This window comes from Ovis canadensis, chromosome 15 (assembly GCF_042477335.2).
Source record: "Ovis canadensis isolate MfBH-ARS-UI-01 breed Bighorn chromosome 15, ARS-UI_OviCan_v2, whole genome shotgun sequence".
NCBI lineage: Eukaryota > Metazoa > Chordata > Mammalia > Artiodactyla > Bovidae > Ovis > Ovis canadensis.
In genome coordinates, this window is record NC_091259.1 from 42090247 (window position 1) to 42105519 (window position 15273).

A 15273-nucleotide genomic window follows, 5' to 3' on the forward strand; every position below is an offset into this window, starting at 1 on the left:
GCTGGGCAAACTACTTACTCCGACAGTTGTTCAACTTAGCACCTGAAAAGAAGGACTAGTAATACCCCTGAATACTTGGCAGGGTGGTTGGGAAGATTAAATTAGATAATGCTTAGTAAGTACTTGCCATTATGCCAGGAGCTCATAAACGTTCATAACCTTAGCTATTTGTGTTCATAGGAGCAGGTTGGTGGTACAAATGTGGGAGCTGTTGTGATCCTGAGGGTTGGGAAAGCTGTGGGTAGTGTGGAGACCTGCCCTGGAAGGAGACTCGGTGCAGATGTTAGCTGAGCTCATGCTATTAATACTTACAGAGCATCCTGGTGAACGGTGAGGGAGGTGCAAAGGCACGTGCCTCCAGGAGTGGGCAGGTCTTCACTTTAACACCAGGCAGAGAGCGATCAGTGCTTTGGTCATTTCATTGGAGGAGATTTAGAAAAGGCTTTTGGAGAAGGTGGGGTTGAATTGGGTCCTAAAGGATGAATGGGACTCCATTGGGTAGATGTGAAAGGAGATGTGCTTCCTGCGCAAGTGGTGAACAGTTGGGGAGTCAGAGTATGCATGCTAAGAAAACTGGGGGGAGATAAGCAGGCCTGGAAGACAGGAACTCTTGTGTTTTTCTGGCTGCACTGGGTCTTCGTTGCTGCACTCAGGCTTTCTCTAGTTGTGTTGAGCAGGGGCTTCTCTCTATTGTGACGTGCGGGCTTCTCATTGCTGTGGCTTCTCTTGGTGCAGAGCACAGGCTCCAGGTGCTCAGGTTTCAAAAGTTGGGGCTCTTGGGCTTAGTGACCTTGAGGCATGTGGAATCTTCTGAGCCCAGGGATCAAATCCATGTCCCCTGCATTGGCAGGTGGATTCCTAGCCACTGGACCACCAGGGAAGTCCAGTGGGGACTCTTTAAGTGAGTACAAAGAGAAAGCATTGAGGTCTAGGTAATTGTCAAAAGATTTTTGGTAGAGAACTTTGAATTCCATTCTGAGGATTTGAGACTTTAATATGAATGTCAGTAAGAGGGCAGATAGATAGGATCAAGCTTTTATTTAGAAAGACTTTTAAGGACAAAGGTATGAATAGTCACAAAAGAGGGAAGGCAAGAAGAAAACCACTTAGAAGGTTATTAGAAAACTCTAGGGCAGAAGCATTGAGAACTTGAACTAGGACCCTGGGAAAAGAAGGAAAGAACGCATTACAGAACTTTAAGGAAATGGAATTGATGGGATTCAGTGACTCACCTTTTGTGGGGGGACATGGAAGGGGTGAATTTGCAGCCTGAGAATCTAGGAAATGGTGGTGCCACTGAGGACGGGCAGTAGTGGGCAGAGGCTTGGGAGGAGAGACCACCTGCCCGGCTCTGAATCTGAGGTGCTCGTGAGATACCTGTTTAGAGGAACTGTCATGTTGGCAGCAGGTTGTTGGGCTGAAGCTAACAGATGTGATTTGGGTCAGAAGCAGGTAGAGGAGTCCTTTGATTCCAGGCATAGTTGAAGTCACTGAAAACAGGAAATGGCTTGGGCGGTGAAGAGCCCACCTTTGGGGAGGGAACTGAATTATAGGCAGAAAGGCGAGAGTGGAACTAATTGCTAAGACAGGAAGAGGAATAGGAGAGGTGTGTGTCATCAGGAAGAAGGGGAGAGATTTTCAAGAGCAACACAAATCATCAACAGCCTTATAAGCGCAGAGATGGAAGTGGCACAAGAGCATGTAAATTGTCTGTTGATTGACATGTTGAAAGCAGCATCTTTGGGTGGTATATGGAGGGTCAGCTGACACGGGATCACTAAGGGTGGAGGACATCTCACGGACATGTCCATCCTGGGTGCCTGAGAGTCATGAGGTTTTGGATAGATGGGGTACGTTTCCTCCAGGTTGGGATTTTTTGCCCACCCCTTGCTTGAATCTTTCCTCAGCAGCCACTTAGCAGGGATACAGAGTCTGAGGAAGGCTAAAGGGACCTCCTTTCTATTCCCAAGGCTGGAATGACCGTGTGTGAGGATGTCCCTTATCTCAGAAAAAGACGGGAGCCCACCCGTAGGTTCATATGTCTGAGATGGGCTTGTGCAAGGTGGCATCCACTCTCTAGTTAGTCCTTCTCGGAGCACACTGGTTGAGCTTAGGGGCAGAGTTCCTGGCTGATGCTACAGCAGAGCAGTCCTAGGAGATGGTGTCAGCCCTGGAGTACTTGGCCGTGGGTTGAAATTGGCTCAAGAGAAAGGGGGCCGCCCCAGGGAGATGAGTGCCTGAGTCTGCTCTTTGGATGGGTCCAAGAATCCACTTGCCACCATTTTAATGTTCGGCTTTTCCAGCTGAGGCAGAGAAACGTAATTTCCTTTCTCCAGGTTTTGTTGTAGTGGATGAGTTTAGAAGCAGAGGGTAAGGATGTTGGGCATGTGGTGAGACCTGGAAGAGCCGCTTGTTGTAAATCCTAGTTGTTGTTGTTGGTGCTGTAATGAGTTTCAAATTCTGTTTGGGGATACAGCACAGCATTGGGCCACGCGTGTCTCCACACATCCTCTCGGATTCGTTTTTTCCTTTTGTTTCTTCTCTGCATCAGCTTCCTTCCAGGAGTCAAAGGCTCACCCTCGCCCCACTGCTGCCCTCCTCCCACACTTGCTGGTTGGGGCTCACCTCCTGTCCTCTCTGCTGAGGATCCCCAGGTGGAAGGTTCTGCCCAAAGGGGATAGTTTTCATTGCAAATGGATCCAGTGGGCCATCTGAGGTTGCAGCTGGATCTTCATGCAAATGGCAGCATTCCCCAGCCTGCACTCCACTCGCTTAGGGAGGGCCCAGAGTGTTTCCTGGGGCCCTGACGGCCTTGGATCTGGCAGGGCCCAAAGCCCGACGCTGCCCTGACTGCCCACTTCTTCTCAGCACCTCCCCTTGTGCTTCTTTGGCCTTCCTGTCTCTTGTGTGTTTTCCATCTCTTCCCTACATAACCTTTCCTTTCCCCATTTTCTCAGAGCAAAGCAAACACCTGTTAGAACTTGGCTGCATCGAGTTTTCTTCTCCTCTTCCTTCCTTCATCTCCTCTAGTCCTTTAAGAACACAAGATAAATATTTATAAAGTGCGCAAGCCTTGGTATGAGGGGATTTGGTGGGTGTATAAGGTAGTTGTTGGAAATGAATTTGGGGGAGGGGACATGGCATGTGAGTACTTCCGCTGTGTTTACCTTTGCCCCGGGCAAGGGGAGCAGCTTGCAAGGAAATAGAAATGTGGGCGAGTTACAAGTCAGAAGACCCAGATTTCGTTTCTAAGCCTCTGTGATCAGAGGACACTTGGTTCTCTGCCATGCACTGGTCTTTATTTTAAAAATAGGAATTGTGGCACTTGTCATTACTACCTTGGTGAAATGATTCCTTAAATGCTTTGGAAAGTGGGATTATTTTTGTTATTTTTATGGGCAGATATCTCTGAGGCAAAATGTAGAGCCTGAATTTTGCAGCATATATAAAATGAGCTGATAGTATTGATATGATTTCTAATGAGTCTCTCAGCTCTTATATTCCGTTTTCCCTAGACAATTCTTGGCATATAATGGGGGGAGAGAGTGGGTCCTAGCAAAATTTGGTGGATGGACAGACTAATGGACGGCTGGATGAAGGAATCTGAGTGTCTAATTGCCCTACTTATCCCTTCCTACTGCTATTTCCATTTCACGTGGGCACCACCGCCCCCTCCTGGCCAGCAGCAGTATTACGGTGCAGTCCATAGGTGGGCCATAGCTGCCGGGCCCTTCTCCCCAGCCCCAAACCCTGGCTCCCTGAGCTGGCTCCTTGGGACCGGTCTTTGGCCCTCAATTACTGACAGCTTGTCTTTCCTGCCCCTCCCTGTCACCCCACTCCCTCTCTCCTTCTGCCCCTGCAGCACTGCCAGTAACTCCAACCGCAGCACGCCAGCCTGCTCCCCCATCCTCCGGAAGCGGTCTCGCTCACCAACCCCGCAGAACGTAGACGGAGACACCATGGTGGAGAAGGGCTCAGATCACTCCTCGGACAAGTCGCCGTCCACTCCGGAGCAGGGCGTGCAGCGCAGCTGCTCCTCGCAGTCCGGCCGCAGCGGTGGCAAAAACTCCAAGGTGAGCCTGACCCGCCGGCCACTCTGTCCTTGCTCAGTAGCTGGCTGCAGGGAGGCTGGTGTTGGGGGAACAGTGAGGTAGAGAACCCCTTCGTGGAGGGACCTGACGTGATTGACCAGCCCTAGTGTCCCAGAGAGAGCCTCTGTTCTGTGAGGTGAGAGTGGGAGGCAGGGGAGAACCCCTATTAAGTCTTGATCTTAGCTTAGCCCTCAGAGAGGCCCTGGGAGCTAATAAAAGGATTCCACAATGACCACTGTCTCTCATTAGGGGCGAGGGAGGCTCACAAGCCTTGAGATTTGGAGGAGGGAAGCTCTGGGGTTAGGGGGAGTCGTCTCTTGAGCACTGCTGCCTTTTCCAAATTTGGTGTGAAAGGGAACATTATTTGGGACAAATACAGTTGCGGGGAAGGGAGTCCTCAGGGACCGTTGCAGAATGCTGTATTGACCTTGGCCTTGGCCATCACCCAGCCTTACCTTCGGTAATAACTCACCTGGTACCCAACTGGCCAAGAAGAGGGTGACAGGGCTGTCCACCCCTCTCAAGTATGTCCTTGTTACCACCTGAGCCCCGGTTTGCCTAAGGGGACCTGGGCTACTTATGCTTCCACAAAGAGTCGTCCGCCCCCGCCTTGAGTCCTTTGGGAGGCAGATGGTATCTCTGCCTTGATGCTCCTTAAAAGAGCTTCTCTTTCCCTCCTGACTCACAGGCCCTGGGGAGGGGAGGAGACCCCGGGAGGCTTGGGAGCTGGCATCCCAGCTGAACTTGTCTTTTGATTTCTTGTTCTTCCTCTTCTTCCCCACCATCCCCCAAATACCTTCTTTGCATGCATGGTCTTAGTCTCACAAGCGCCTCTCAAAAGTAAGCCATCTTTTGTCTCTGTCTTCCGTCTGCCCTCCGGTGTTGAACTGTCTGTAGTGCTCGGCGCCCCGCCCTCCACCCCCTGCCCAGTTTGGCCCATGTGTCTCGCTTGGTCCCTTTCCTGGAAAGGCCAGCCCCACTGCCCGTGGCAAGCTGGCTGAGGTCACCAAGGGACCACTCCCACTGCACCCGGAGTCGGAGAACAGACCCGCCCCCATCCTCCCCACCCCACCCCTAACCCCGTCTCTGCCTGCTCCCCAAACACTGCCTCGGCAGGGAGTCTGTCCCCTCCTTACATGGTGCCCTTGAGAAGCAGAGTCCTGCCGGGGCTTAGTTTCATTCCTTTGGGGAAGGGAGGCTCTGGATCTGGTGGAGCAGTGGGACCTCATGCCCGCTGCTCAGGTGAGTTGATTGAAGCTCACAGACTCCCCTGCGTGAGTTCCCTGACGCAGTAGAGGGACCCTAGGAGCTCACCTTAGCCACTCCTTCCTTCTGCTTGCTCGGCCTGAGCCCCCCTTACTGCTTCCACCCACTGTCCAGCCTGCGGCTCGTGGTGGTCTTAGGATCCTGGCTCGTGATCAGAGGGGAACGTCTTTCCCAGAGGGCGTGGTGCCAACACTGGAAGATCATGGACGTAGACAGCCCCTGCCAGGCCCTGCGTAGATATGACCAGGTCAGGGAGCCTGTGCCAAGAGTCTACCCAGGACCCCAGGATTTGAGAGGCCTAAGGAGAACTCAGAGGGAATGGAGGGTGAATAGTAGGTGTTTCCGAACAGTGGGGCTCAGGAGATGATACTCACAGGGGAAGCGGGTGGCTACAGCCTGGAGAAAAGAGAGCTGAGAGGTGAACTTAATTATAGTCTCAAGCCTCTGTTTTGGGGAGCAGCCGGATGAACAGCTGTTCTGCTTCCTGAGGGGTGAATGAGAAGTTACAGGGCTAATCCTGCAGTCTGTGACCTTGAGGGTAAAAGCTCATCTTAGCTCTAAGGATTTTGAACGACGGCTGCTGGCTGTGGGCAGGAGGAGGAAAATGTGCCTGTACTGAGCAGGCCCCCAGGAGTCTGCTGTGGGTTCGGGAGCTTAACAGTGCAGGGCTGTATGGGTTGGACGGGGTCTGGAGATGACCTCTGTCCACCCCTCCAGAATGCCTCACCCCATTGGCTGGGGAGAGGGCAGATGTTGCTGGACACGGCGCCTGGTTATTGTTCCTCTGCCTCTGGCCACAGGGTGTGTACCTTTGCCATCCTGAGGTCAAGCTCCGAGACTCCTCACCCTCTCACCCCGTGCCAAGGCACTCAGTGAGCAGAACACTTCCTTCTGATCGATAGCACTCACCAAGTGCTGCTTTTGGTCAGGTGATGAGGTTGAAAGAAGCATCCAATAATGAGGGTTTTTAAAACTTGTAAGCGGTAGATCTTCTGTAAGAAAGGAATATGAAGACCAGATTCCCACCCCCAGGCAGCGTCCAGTCTGGGAAGAGAGATAAGAAACACAGATTATCCACTTGTTTTTTCCCAGATTATCCACAAACCAAACCTGACCTTAAAGACCACAGGAGTAGTTGGGATGCTCCGTGAATTCCGAGGCAGGGGAGAGCTCATGTCTGAGGCTGGAAGCTGGTGCCCAGAGCTGGGCTAGAACTCCCAGTAGGGTTGTGGAGGGGCACAATGGGGCCTCAGCAGGGACCGGGACGTGAGTGTAAACCCAGAGTGCATCTCGGCCCCTTTCCTGCTGAGGAGCTGAAGGGGGAAGGAACGCGCTCCCCACCCCATTCATCACTGACACCCCAGCAGTTAACAAGGACTGACTTGTTGGGGGAGGGTATCCTGCCACCCCAGAGGGATGTGGTTGCAGCCGTGGTCGGTCTGGGACAGACTTCGAAGATGATTCATGAGGACCAGTATAGAAATCAGGTTCTGCACAGGTCAGAGCCTGGAGCAGAGAGCAAGGGAAAGCTACAAGGGGGAGAGAAAGAGAGGAGGAGGGTCTTGTGGTGGGAACACCCCATCTCCCCATGGAGCATTTTCTCAGGTTGACCACATGTACCCACAGGGAGGGGTCTGGCAGCTAGAGCTATCGTCACTGTTCTCACAGCCAGGCCGCCTCTCTCCCTGTGTCACCTGCACCCTTTAGGGGAGATGACCTCATATACTCTTCAGATGGACTGGATCGTGCCCCCACTTTTCCCTGGAGCCAGACCTCACAGTGTCTTCCCCGCACCCGCATTTCCTTGTGTGTTAATACGTTGGAGTTGGACTAGGTAGCCAGGGAGATCTCGCTCCTGTGACTCTGTAGCTATCCTGCTGCAGCTGACCCTGGCTGGGGCAGCCCTGCCCGGAGCCCAGGGCTGGACATCAAGGCCCAGTTCTGTTCCAGGACCCTTTAGTTGGTGCCACGACCCAGCTTCCGCTCTGTAGTGCTGACTTGAGGCCACCAGGGGGAGCCCCGCAGCCGTTGCCTGCCCCACCAGCTCCTGAACTGGGTACCGGGCTGTCTGGTAGGGCCCAGGCCGGTCCCTGCCTGGCCCCGCATTGTGGCTCCCTGCGCTGGGTGCGCGGTGTCACGGGCTCTGTGGCTCCGGTGTGCCTTTAACTTTTTGACTCTTGCCCTGTTTTTCAATCCTAATTTTTTTGGTTTCCTTTCCAGTACGACAGACTTTACCTGATCAAAGTAAGAAATTGTTCTTTGCTCCCTACTCCTAGAACTGTAGCGTTCCTCTGTCCCTCCCCTGCCCCCATCCCATCTCCAGACTCCTGGGCCTTTGCACTGGGGAGATGTGTAAGGAAGTCGCTGTTTCCAGGGGCCTTGGGGTCCCCCAGGGGCTTGCTCTGCAGACTTCCAGGAAAAGCATAGAAGCCTGCTCAGCTCAGCCCTCACCCAGCAGCTGTCGTTGGGGCAGTTTTCCTGATGTCCCCTCCTCCCCTCCTGGCTAGATCCACTAATACATAACCTGTTAGAAAGCCCTTGCCCACTCCTTGGTTCTGTTCTTCCCCCGCCCCCAGCCCTCTCTGCACAGGAGGACGGAGGGGGCTGAGAACCTGCTGGCCGGTGACCTCACGGGGGCCAGGGGACACTTGCCAGGTCCACTGGGCCTGGCCTCGGCCCTGTGAGTCAGGTCCTCCTGGCCCAGCGGCTTCTTTAGGACTCATTCCTCAAAAGCAGAGCCACGGGGATTGAACTTGCCCTTGCAAGCTGATTGGATTTCAGGGACTCATGCCCACATGGCTCTTCCCAGGGGCTGCTGTGGATTTGGCCAGAGGGGTGGACACCCTCAGTGGTGACAGGTAACCAGCTGCCCAGAGATTGCTGGATGGAGGCAGAGTCTTAGACAGAAGGACAAAAGTCCTTGCTCTGTGTATCTGACATGGCAGTACCTGCAAACCCATATTCTTATCCCCAATTTATACAAGCAGGTAACACATACAGAGGTGCCACCCAGCGAGACAAGAGAGGGGCACAGCTTCCCTGGTGCAGGCTCTCAGTTGTCCTGAATCTCCTCATTCTAGACAGATTCAGAAGGGTTGGTTTGGTGAAACACAGGCACACTGCGGGCAGTTGAGGCCAGCGGCTCCTAGAATGTGCCTTTCCACTGCTGAGAGGCATTCTCGTGGATACCTGCACAGCCTCATGCCCTGTGAGCTCAGAATCAGGACCCAGGGATTTCGGTGCCCTAAGATGCAGGTAGGGGTTCCCTGGTGGCTCAGTGGTAAAGAATCCACCTGCAATGCAGAAGACATGGGTTCAATCCCTGGGTCTGGAAGATCTCCTGGAGAAGGAAATGGCAACCCACTCCAGTATTCTTGCCTGGAAGATTCCGTGGACAGAGGAGCCTGGTGAGCTACAGTCCATGGGGTCACAAAGAGTTAGACATGACTTAGCAACTAGACAACAACAAGGTGCAGGTAAAGTCTGACACAGCCTCCTTGCCTCATCCTCTCTCCTCCGGGATGACTAGAGGCTAATTTTCAGCCCACAGTTCCCTTGTGGGAATAACTCCCTTGATGATGAAAACGTTGGTTTTGAACATTTGGACTTGGGTTGGAGGAGAAGACAAGGCTGTAGTGGGAATATGTGACTCCCAGATGGGGCCATGGGGACAGGTTTTGTTGGAAGATGACTATGAGAGCATCCTGCAGAGAGAAGAGGGTTGAGATCCTGCCCTGCTGTCTGCCCCCTGGCCATTGAGATAGAGTGTGGAAATGAGCAGAGCCACTGAGAGGTGGCACCCCGCAATGCCTGTCCTTCCCTTGCTGACACTCCTCCTCTTCAGAGTGAAGGTGAAGGGCTCCACGGAGTTCTGGCAGGATGGGGTTGCCAGCAGAGGGAGCGGTGGCATGACCAGGCTTCATCTCTGCAGTCACACTCACCCCTGGACTCCACCAGACACCAGACAGCAGACCTCCTGGGACATGGGCTGCCTCCTCCTTCCCTTATGAGTCTGACCCCATAGGGTGAGGTGGACGGGATAGAGGTTGCTAACTGCCCCCAGGGTCCACGCCTCTGCATGCACAGCCCTACCTTGGAGGGCCCACCACAGGGAAGCAAAGGTTACAGTCCAGCAAGTCATGTGGCTTTTCTCCTTTACCAGTGCATATAAAAGTTATGTTTACCCTGTACCTCATCCTGTCGAGTATACAATAGCATTCTGTTTAAAATAGCAGTGTACATTTAATTAAATTATAATTAAAAATAAAATGTTAATTAAAATGTAATGCTGTAGGCAAAATGACATCAATAGACTTGCTTGACATGGGACTGCCATACACCTTCAATTTGTTAAAAAATGCAATGTCTTCAAAGTGCAATCAAATGAGATGTGTGTGTAGTTAAGATGTGGATCCGCAGACAAAGCTTCCTTGCACCCAGCCATTCTCCTCCTAAACCACACCCTTGGCAAAGTTTCTAAAACTGAAAATACTCCGGTCTACCCAAGCTGAACCTGTCGGATCAGCCCCTCAAAGCAGGGGACCTAGGCAGGTGTGTGTTTGTCTATCTCCGTCTGCCTGTCTGTCTGTCTTCAAGTGGGCCATGTGTGAGGGACTCCTGGCCTGAGAGATGGAAGATGGACCAGGCACAATCTTACTCATCCCTCCTCTTTCCCTAAAAAACTTCCCTTTCCCGTGAGAATGAGCAGCCTTTCTAGCAGGGCTGGGAATGGAGGGCACCTGCATGGTGGGGTTGGGTCGGACCCGCTGTGTTGGTATTGACTTAGAGCCTCACGAAGTCAGGAAGGACCTTTAGCAATTAAATGCTTCGCCTGTCCTCCCAAGGCAGAGCCCCAACCACTTCTTGGCCACTGTCTCTTTGCGGATCAGCCAGTTGGGCGGAAGGAGGAATTTGCCCAGTTGGAGGGAAGTTTCTAGCGATCCCTTGGATCCCTGACCCCAGAGGGTCCCACCCAGACTTTCCGAGGGGCTGAAGTGGAGCACACAGCTGTGTTAGTCTCCGTGGGTACTTTGCTTCTGATCAGGGACCATTCGGGACTGGGTCTCGGATGCCTGCAGCGCATCCCTCCCCCCGACCCCATCCCCATCAGAAGAGCCTTGTGATGGGGTCGACTCCCTCCCAGTCAAGCTCTCGCTGGTGCTGCGCTGCCTGCCACCCCAGCCACGGGGGCTTCCAGCATGGACTGCTCCCCGGGCCTCCTTTCGGGAGCTGTCTTGAGAAAGGAGGACCCTTGCGCCCCACCCCGAGCAGCAACATGGGGGCCTTGAGCTGCCTTGGGATTCCTCCTCCCCGCCCGCCCTCCGCTGTCTGTGTACCTTCCCCCTGGAGCCAGGAGTACTCTGGCCGCTCCTGCCACCTCTCCCCCCACTAACTTTGCTTCTCTTTTACTTTGTTCTTTCAGAAAAGCCAGAGCTGGTATAATGTAAGTATCCCTTTTCTCTTCTTGTTGGGCTCATGGGTGGGGATGGCTGTGCTTAGGGGATGCAGTAGTGGGGGCGCACTGTGGTCTCCCTGCAGGCTTGGAGCCTAGAATAGTGGGCATTGCCCTTGGCCAGAGCCCTCCCTCAAAAACCAGACCTCATTTACCTTCTGTAGCAGGGCAGGACTGCTGGTGAGGTGGAGGGGGTACAATTCCCGGAGACCGCCCAGGGATGGACTGTCTCCCCGAACCCCCACCCCTACCCCCGGATCCTGGACACCCTCCAGCCCTGATGGAGGAGACCAGGCTGGGAGGGCCCCCCACCAAAGGGCAGACAGGACTTGGGACGGGGACCATCATCCAGGGGCCTGATCTTAAGGCCAAGTTTTCCTTCCTTTTACCAAGACATTTGGAGGAAAAAACAAGCAGCCAGAAACCTTTTCGTTTAGCAGAGGCTGGCTTATGTAACAGAATGTGACTTCTGCCCCAGGGTCACCTCAGTCGACCTGGCATGCTCCACCCAGAACACATCCCCTGTCCCTGGGGGCACTCCAGCCAGGAGCTCCTACTGGGAGGCCAATTTTGGAGTAAGCAGCCCCTGCAGAGGCCACATCCTCTGGGTCACAGAGCTGGGGCCAAGGGTCTCGAACTCGCCCCTGAAGAGCCACAGGCTGAAGTCTCAGCCACCTGCCCCGTCCTACTGCACCCTCCTGCCCTGTGGATGGACGGGCGGTTCGCAGCCACCAACTGGTCTCCAGCCACTGTCTTCCATCCCGGAGCCTGCTGTTCCCCAAGCTTCCCCAGTCTTGTGGACGCATCTTTCCCACTCCCTGATACTAGGGCAGGTTGTGTGGTGGACCTGGGGACAACGTGGGAGCGGGTGGCTAAGAGACAGACTTGGAGGATGCTCTGGTGCAGGGGAGGAGGGGAAAGGCTTGGGTTTCATGTAGACGCTCCAGTCAGAGTCACTGTGTATGTGTGTGGCAGGCGGGGGGAGTGTTTTCCCACACGGCTCAACAGTTCCCCCAGAATCAAGCAGCCAGCAGTTAGCCCGTGTAGCTTCCAACCCGCTGCTGCTCAGGGGACTGGCCCTGAGATAGGACTGTTGTATCCCCGCCCTGGCATCACAGCAACACAGACGAGGAGGTTGGGCTGTGCGGGTGGGAGGAGAGTTGAGGGCTGAGATGGCCCACCTGGAGGAGAAGCCTGCCCGGGGCTGCAGCCCCTCAGCCCCCTAGGCCAACTGTGGTCTTCACCTGGGCTCACGGCCTCCCCATGGCTTAGGGCTGACATCCCAGGGGGGAGAGGAGCTCGCTGTCTGTGGGAGGTGAGGCTGGAGAATGCTTTCCTGGGAGTGGGTGGGACCTCCAGCATCCTTTCCCTCACGGAATCTTCCACCACCCTGGGTGGGGGTGGGGGGACTATTGTAAAATTAGTGCCTCACAGGGGACCGGGAAACACGTGGCTGCAGACCCACGAGACCATTAAAACGACTGGATTTGAACACACAGGGCCTCGTCCCTGTTGCACTCCCTCTCCCCTGCTCCTCTCTTTTCTTTCCAGTAGGCTTTTCCGTTCCCTCTCTCGTTGCCTTCCCTAGAGTCCTTCCCTCCCCTTTCCTGGCTGACTCCCCCATTTTTGTCTCTCCACCTCCGCTTGCCACTCCTTTCTGGCTCGGTTATCCCGACTGGCTGTCTCTTTCTTTCTGACTCTAACGGATTTTCCTCCCTCCCACCCTTTCACCTCTAATCTCTCCCTCAGCCCCGCTCAGAAGACCTGGTGTCCAAGCCCTCAGCAGAGCAACAGGCTAGAAATAGGTGCTGCTGCTGGGCTGGATGATGGAGGTGGGCCAGCTGCCCTGTGGGGTCAGGGGGCTCTGCTGGCACATGAGTGAGAGGTGGCAGAGCTAGACAGACAGATTTTTCACCACTGAGCCACCTGGGAAGCCCACCCAGATGTACCAGCGTGCTTATCCACGGGCATGGCCTGAGTGTGGCTGTGCTCCTAGGCGGAATGGTCTGGCTCGATCAGGAAGCCCGGTCCTGGGGGCTTCCCCTGCTGGAGCCTGAGCTCAGCCTCCTGAGCCTATGCACACGGGCTTGCCGGGCCCCGTCCCCTACGGAGCACTGTGCCGTGTCAGTGCCTACGTGCCGAGGCCCCACCAGGAAGCTTCCCTTCAACGCCCTCTCCCCCGCACTGCCCCCAGTGTTCCATTCCTGGTTTCTCGGGAGGTGCTTGCTGGGCCTCTGTTGCGCTGACCCGGTTCTCTTTTTGCTGCATCTACTTGGCCCTCCCATGTCACCTCTGCGTTGCCCTGAGGCAGCCAGACTCGGACCATCAGGAAGGAGGCGGATGTCTCCCCCTCAGCTCCGCCCTCAGCCCCGCCCTCAGCCCTCCCTGGCCCCTCCCCTGACACCGGTGGTGACTCTCCGGCTGCTCTGCTGCCCAAGGCTCCATTGTTGGCTCTGGAAGTCCTTTGGCTGAGCAAAGGCCTTGTCGTCCTCGGCCCCGGGGACAGTTAGAAGTGTCTGGCCGGATCCAGGATGGGGAGGGTCAGCACAGACTTGCTGACTGCTGCAAGAACGTCTCCAGCCCGTTGGCATGGCCTGGGTCTGATAAGAGAGGAAGCCGACCCAACGCCTCCCTGCCCTCTGCCCCAGCCTCCGCCTCTACCTGCCTCTCTTCTGCATTTTCTTCTTCTATCTATTTATCCAGGGAGGAACTGTCACCATGGTGACAAACCACCTTGGCATTATAAAGAGTGGGTCACGTGGAAGGAGGTGTTTGGACCCCAGGGAGACATGGAAAGGCTGAGACAGGAGCCTCTGGTCTCCAGCAAGGGCTCTTCAGATCAAGAGTGGGGTCTGAGGGACTTCCCTGGCTGTCCAGTGATTAGGGCTCTGCACTTCCCAATGCAGGGGCCGTGGGATCGATACCTGGTCAGGGAACTAAGATCCCACATGCTGTACAGCATGGCCCAAAAGAATGGGGCTTGAAGTGGGGGCTGTCGGCAGCTGCCCTGAGTCCCTCCCAAGGCTGATCACATCTACTGCCCCTGAGTCCCCCTCTCTGCTCCCCACCCCCCAGACCCACCATTGACCACCCCAGTTTTTTTAGTCAAGGCGCCTAGTTTGGGGGATAAGTTCACAGAGGGATAAGCTGGAACAGGGAGCCAAGGGGAGAGTTGGGAGCAGGAAGGGGAGTAATCTGCCCCCCAAAGATGGCCCTGCTGGATGCAGCAGACTTAAATCTTGGAGGAAGCCAAGTCACATGCTCCAGGTAGACAGGTGCTTTCTCACCTGCCTTGCCTCTTTCCTGGGATCAGTTGTCTCCAGGCAACCCAGGGAAGGAGCCCAGACCCGGAGGCTGCCCTGAGGCTGTGGGCCCAAGTTGCCTACTGGTGCAGGCGGGGGTGATGCCGGCTGTCCTGGGGGAAGAGGGATGGCGCCAGTCCTGTGGAGTGACTGGGCATGTCTGGCAGACATGTGACTGAGAAAGAGGACGGAGCTTTGTAGGAATGAGACTCGGATTAGGGCGCGTTAGTGAGAAAAGTGGGAGTGAGTGCTGAAGGCATCCCCAACGACACCTTGGCAACCTGGTATTTTTTCCGGGGAAGGTGGACTCCGCTTCCCCCACATGCTGACCCCCACATCCCCAGTAGCCTCTGGACTCTGTGGAGTGACCCGTCTCCAACTGAGACCTCTCCCAGTCCTGCTCCTCCGTGTCTGTCTCTCACACCTTCGCCCTTCCCCTCTCCTTCCTTTGCTCAGTCACCTCCCCCATCTCCCCTTAGGCCACATCCGGCTCCTCCCTAGCTGGATTTGGTTGAAAGTCCAGCGTTTGCTCTGAGGGTCTTAATTGGATTTCTTCCTAGGTGAGGCCAACATTCTACCAAAATCCATCTGGTTTTCTCCCGGGTTCCTCCACCCTCTCCCTCCTGCTGCTCTCCCCAGGGAGCAGGTACCACTTGGTCCCAGCTCCCAGTGTTTGTCACCGAGTTAATATTTAGCCCAGGTCAGTTCCCTCTCCTCAGGCTGGCAGTGCCCTGCCCGGTGGCAGTTGTGAGGGGGTGTAGGAGACAAAGGGTCCCAGGGCTTATCTTTCTGGGTGTGTCCTGCCCCTGAGTCATCCTGCTGGAGCCCAGTCATCCCCTCATCTGGCTCCAGAGATACTCAAGCGTTTCCAGGATTCAGCCTTCATGGGTCCTGGTTACTGCCTAGATCATTGGATCTGGGGTGGCCCAGGAGCAGGGCATTCCCGTCACCCTGTAAAATGGAATGGCTGGGTTCTCCTGTCCCACTGCTGATGATGGTTTGGAGAGAAGCTAGGATATGTGGCTTGGAGAGTGTTGGCATGGACTAGGCGCTGGGGTGCCTATAGGAGTGAGGACGTGTATGGATGCGTGCACACGAGATGCCATGTCAACAGGAACAGTGTCAGAGGTGTATAAGGAATGCGTTCATTTGGTAAATAGGT

The 15273-nt window shown here is 54.9% G+C and overlaps 1 protein-coding gene across 3 annotated transcripts in view; it reads left to right on the plus strand.

Moving 5' to 3' along the window:
* Window positions 1-15273, plus strand: part of GRAMD1B (GRAM domain containing 1B) — a 197958-nt gene that overhangs the window by 151822 nt on the left and 30863 nt on the right. For all 3 annotated transcript variants that reach the window (XM_069554218.1, XM_069554219.1, XM_069554217.1), the window contains 2 exons: window positions 3863-4073; window positions 10780-10800. In XM_069554218.1, coding sequence (XP_069410319.1) covers window positions 3863-4073; window positions 10780-10800 — 232 coding nt within the window. The remainder of the gene's footprint in view (window positions 1-3862; window positions 4074-10779; window positions 10801-15273) is intronic.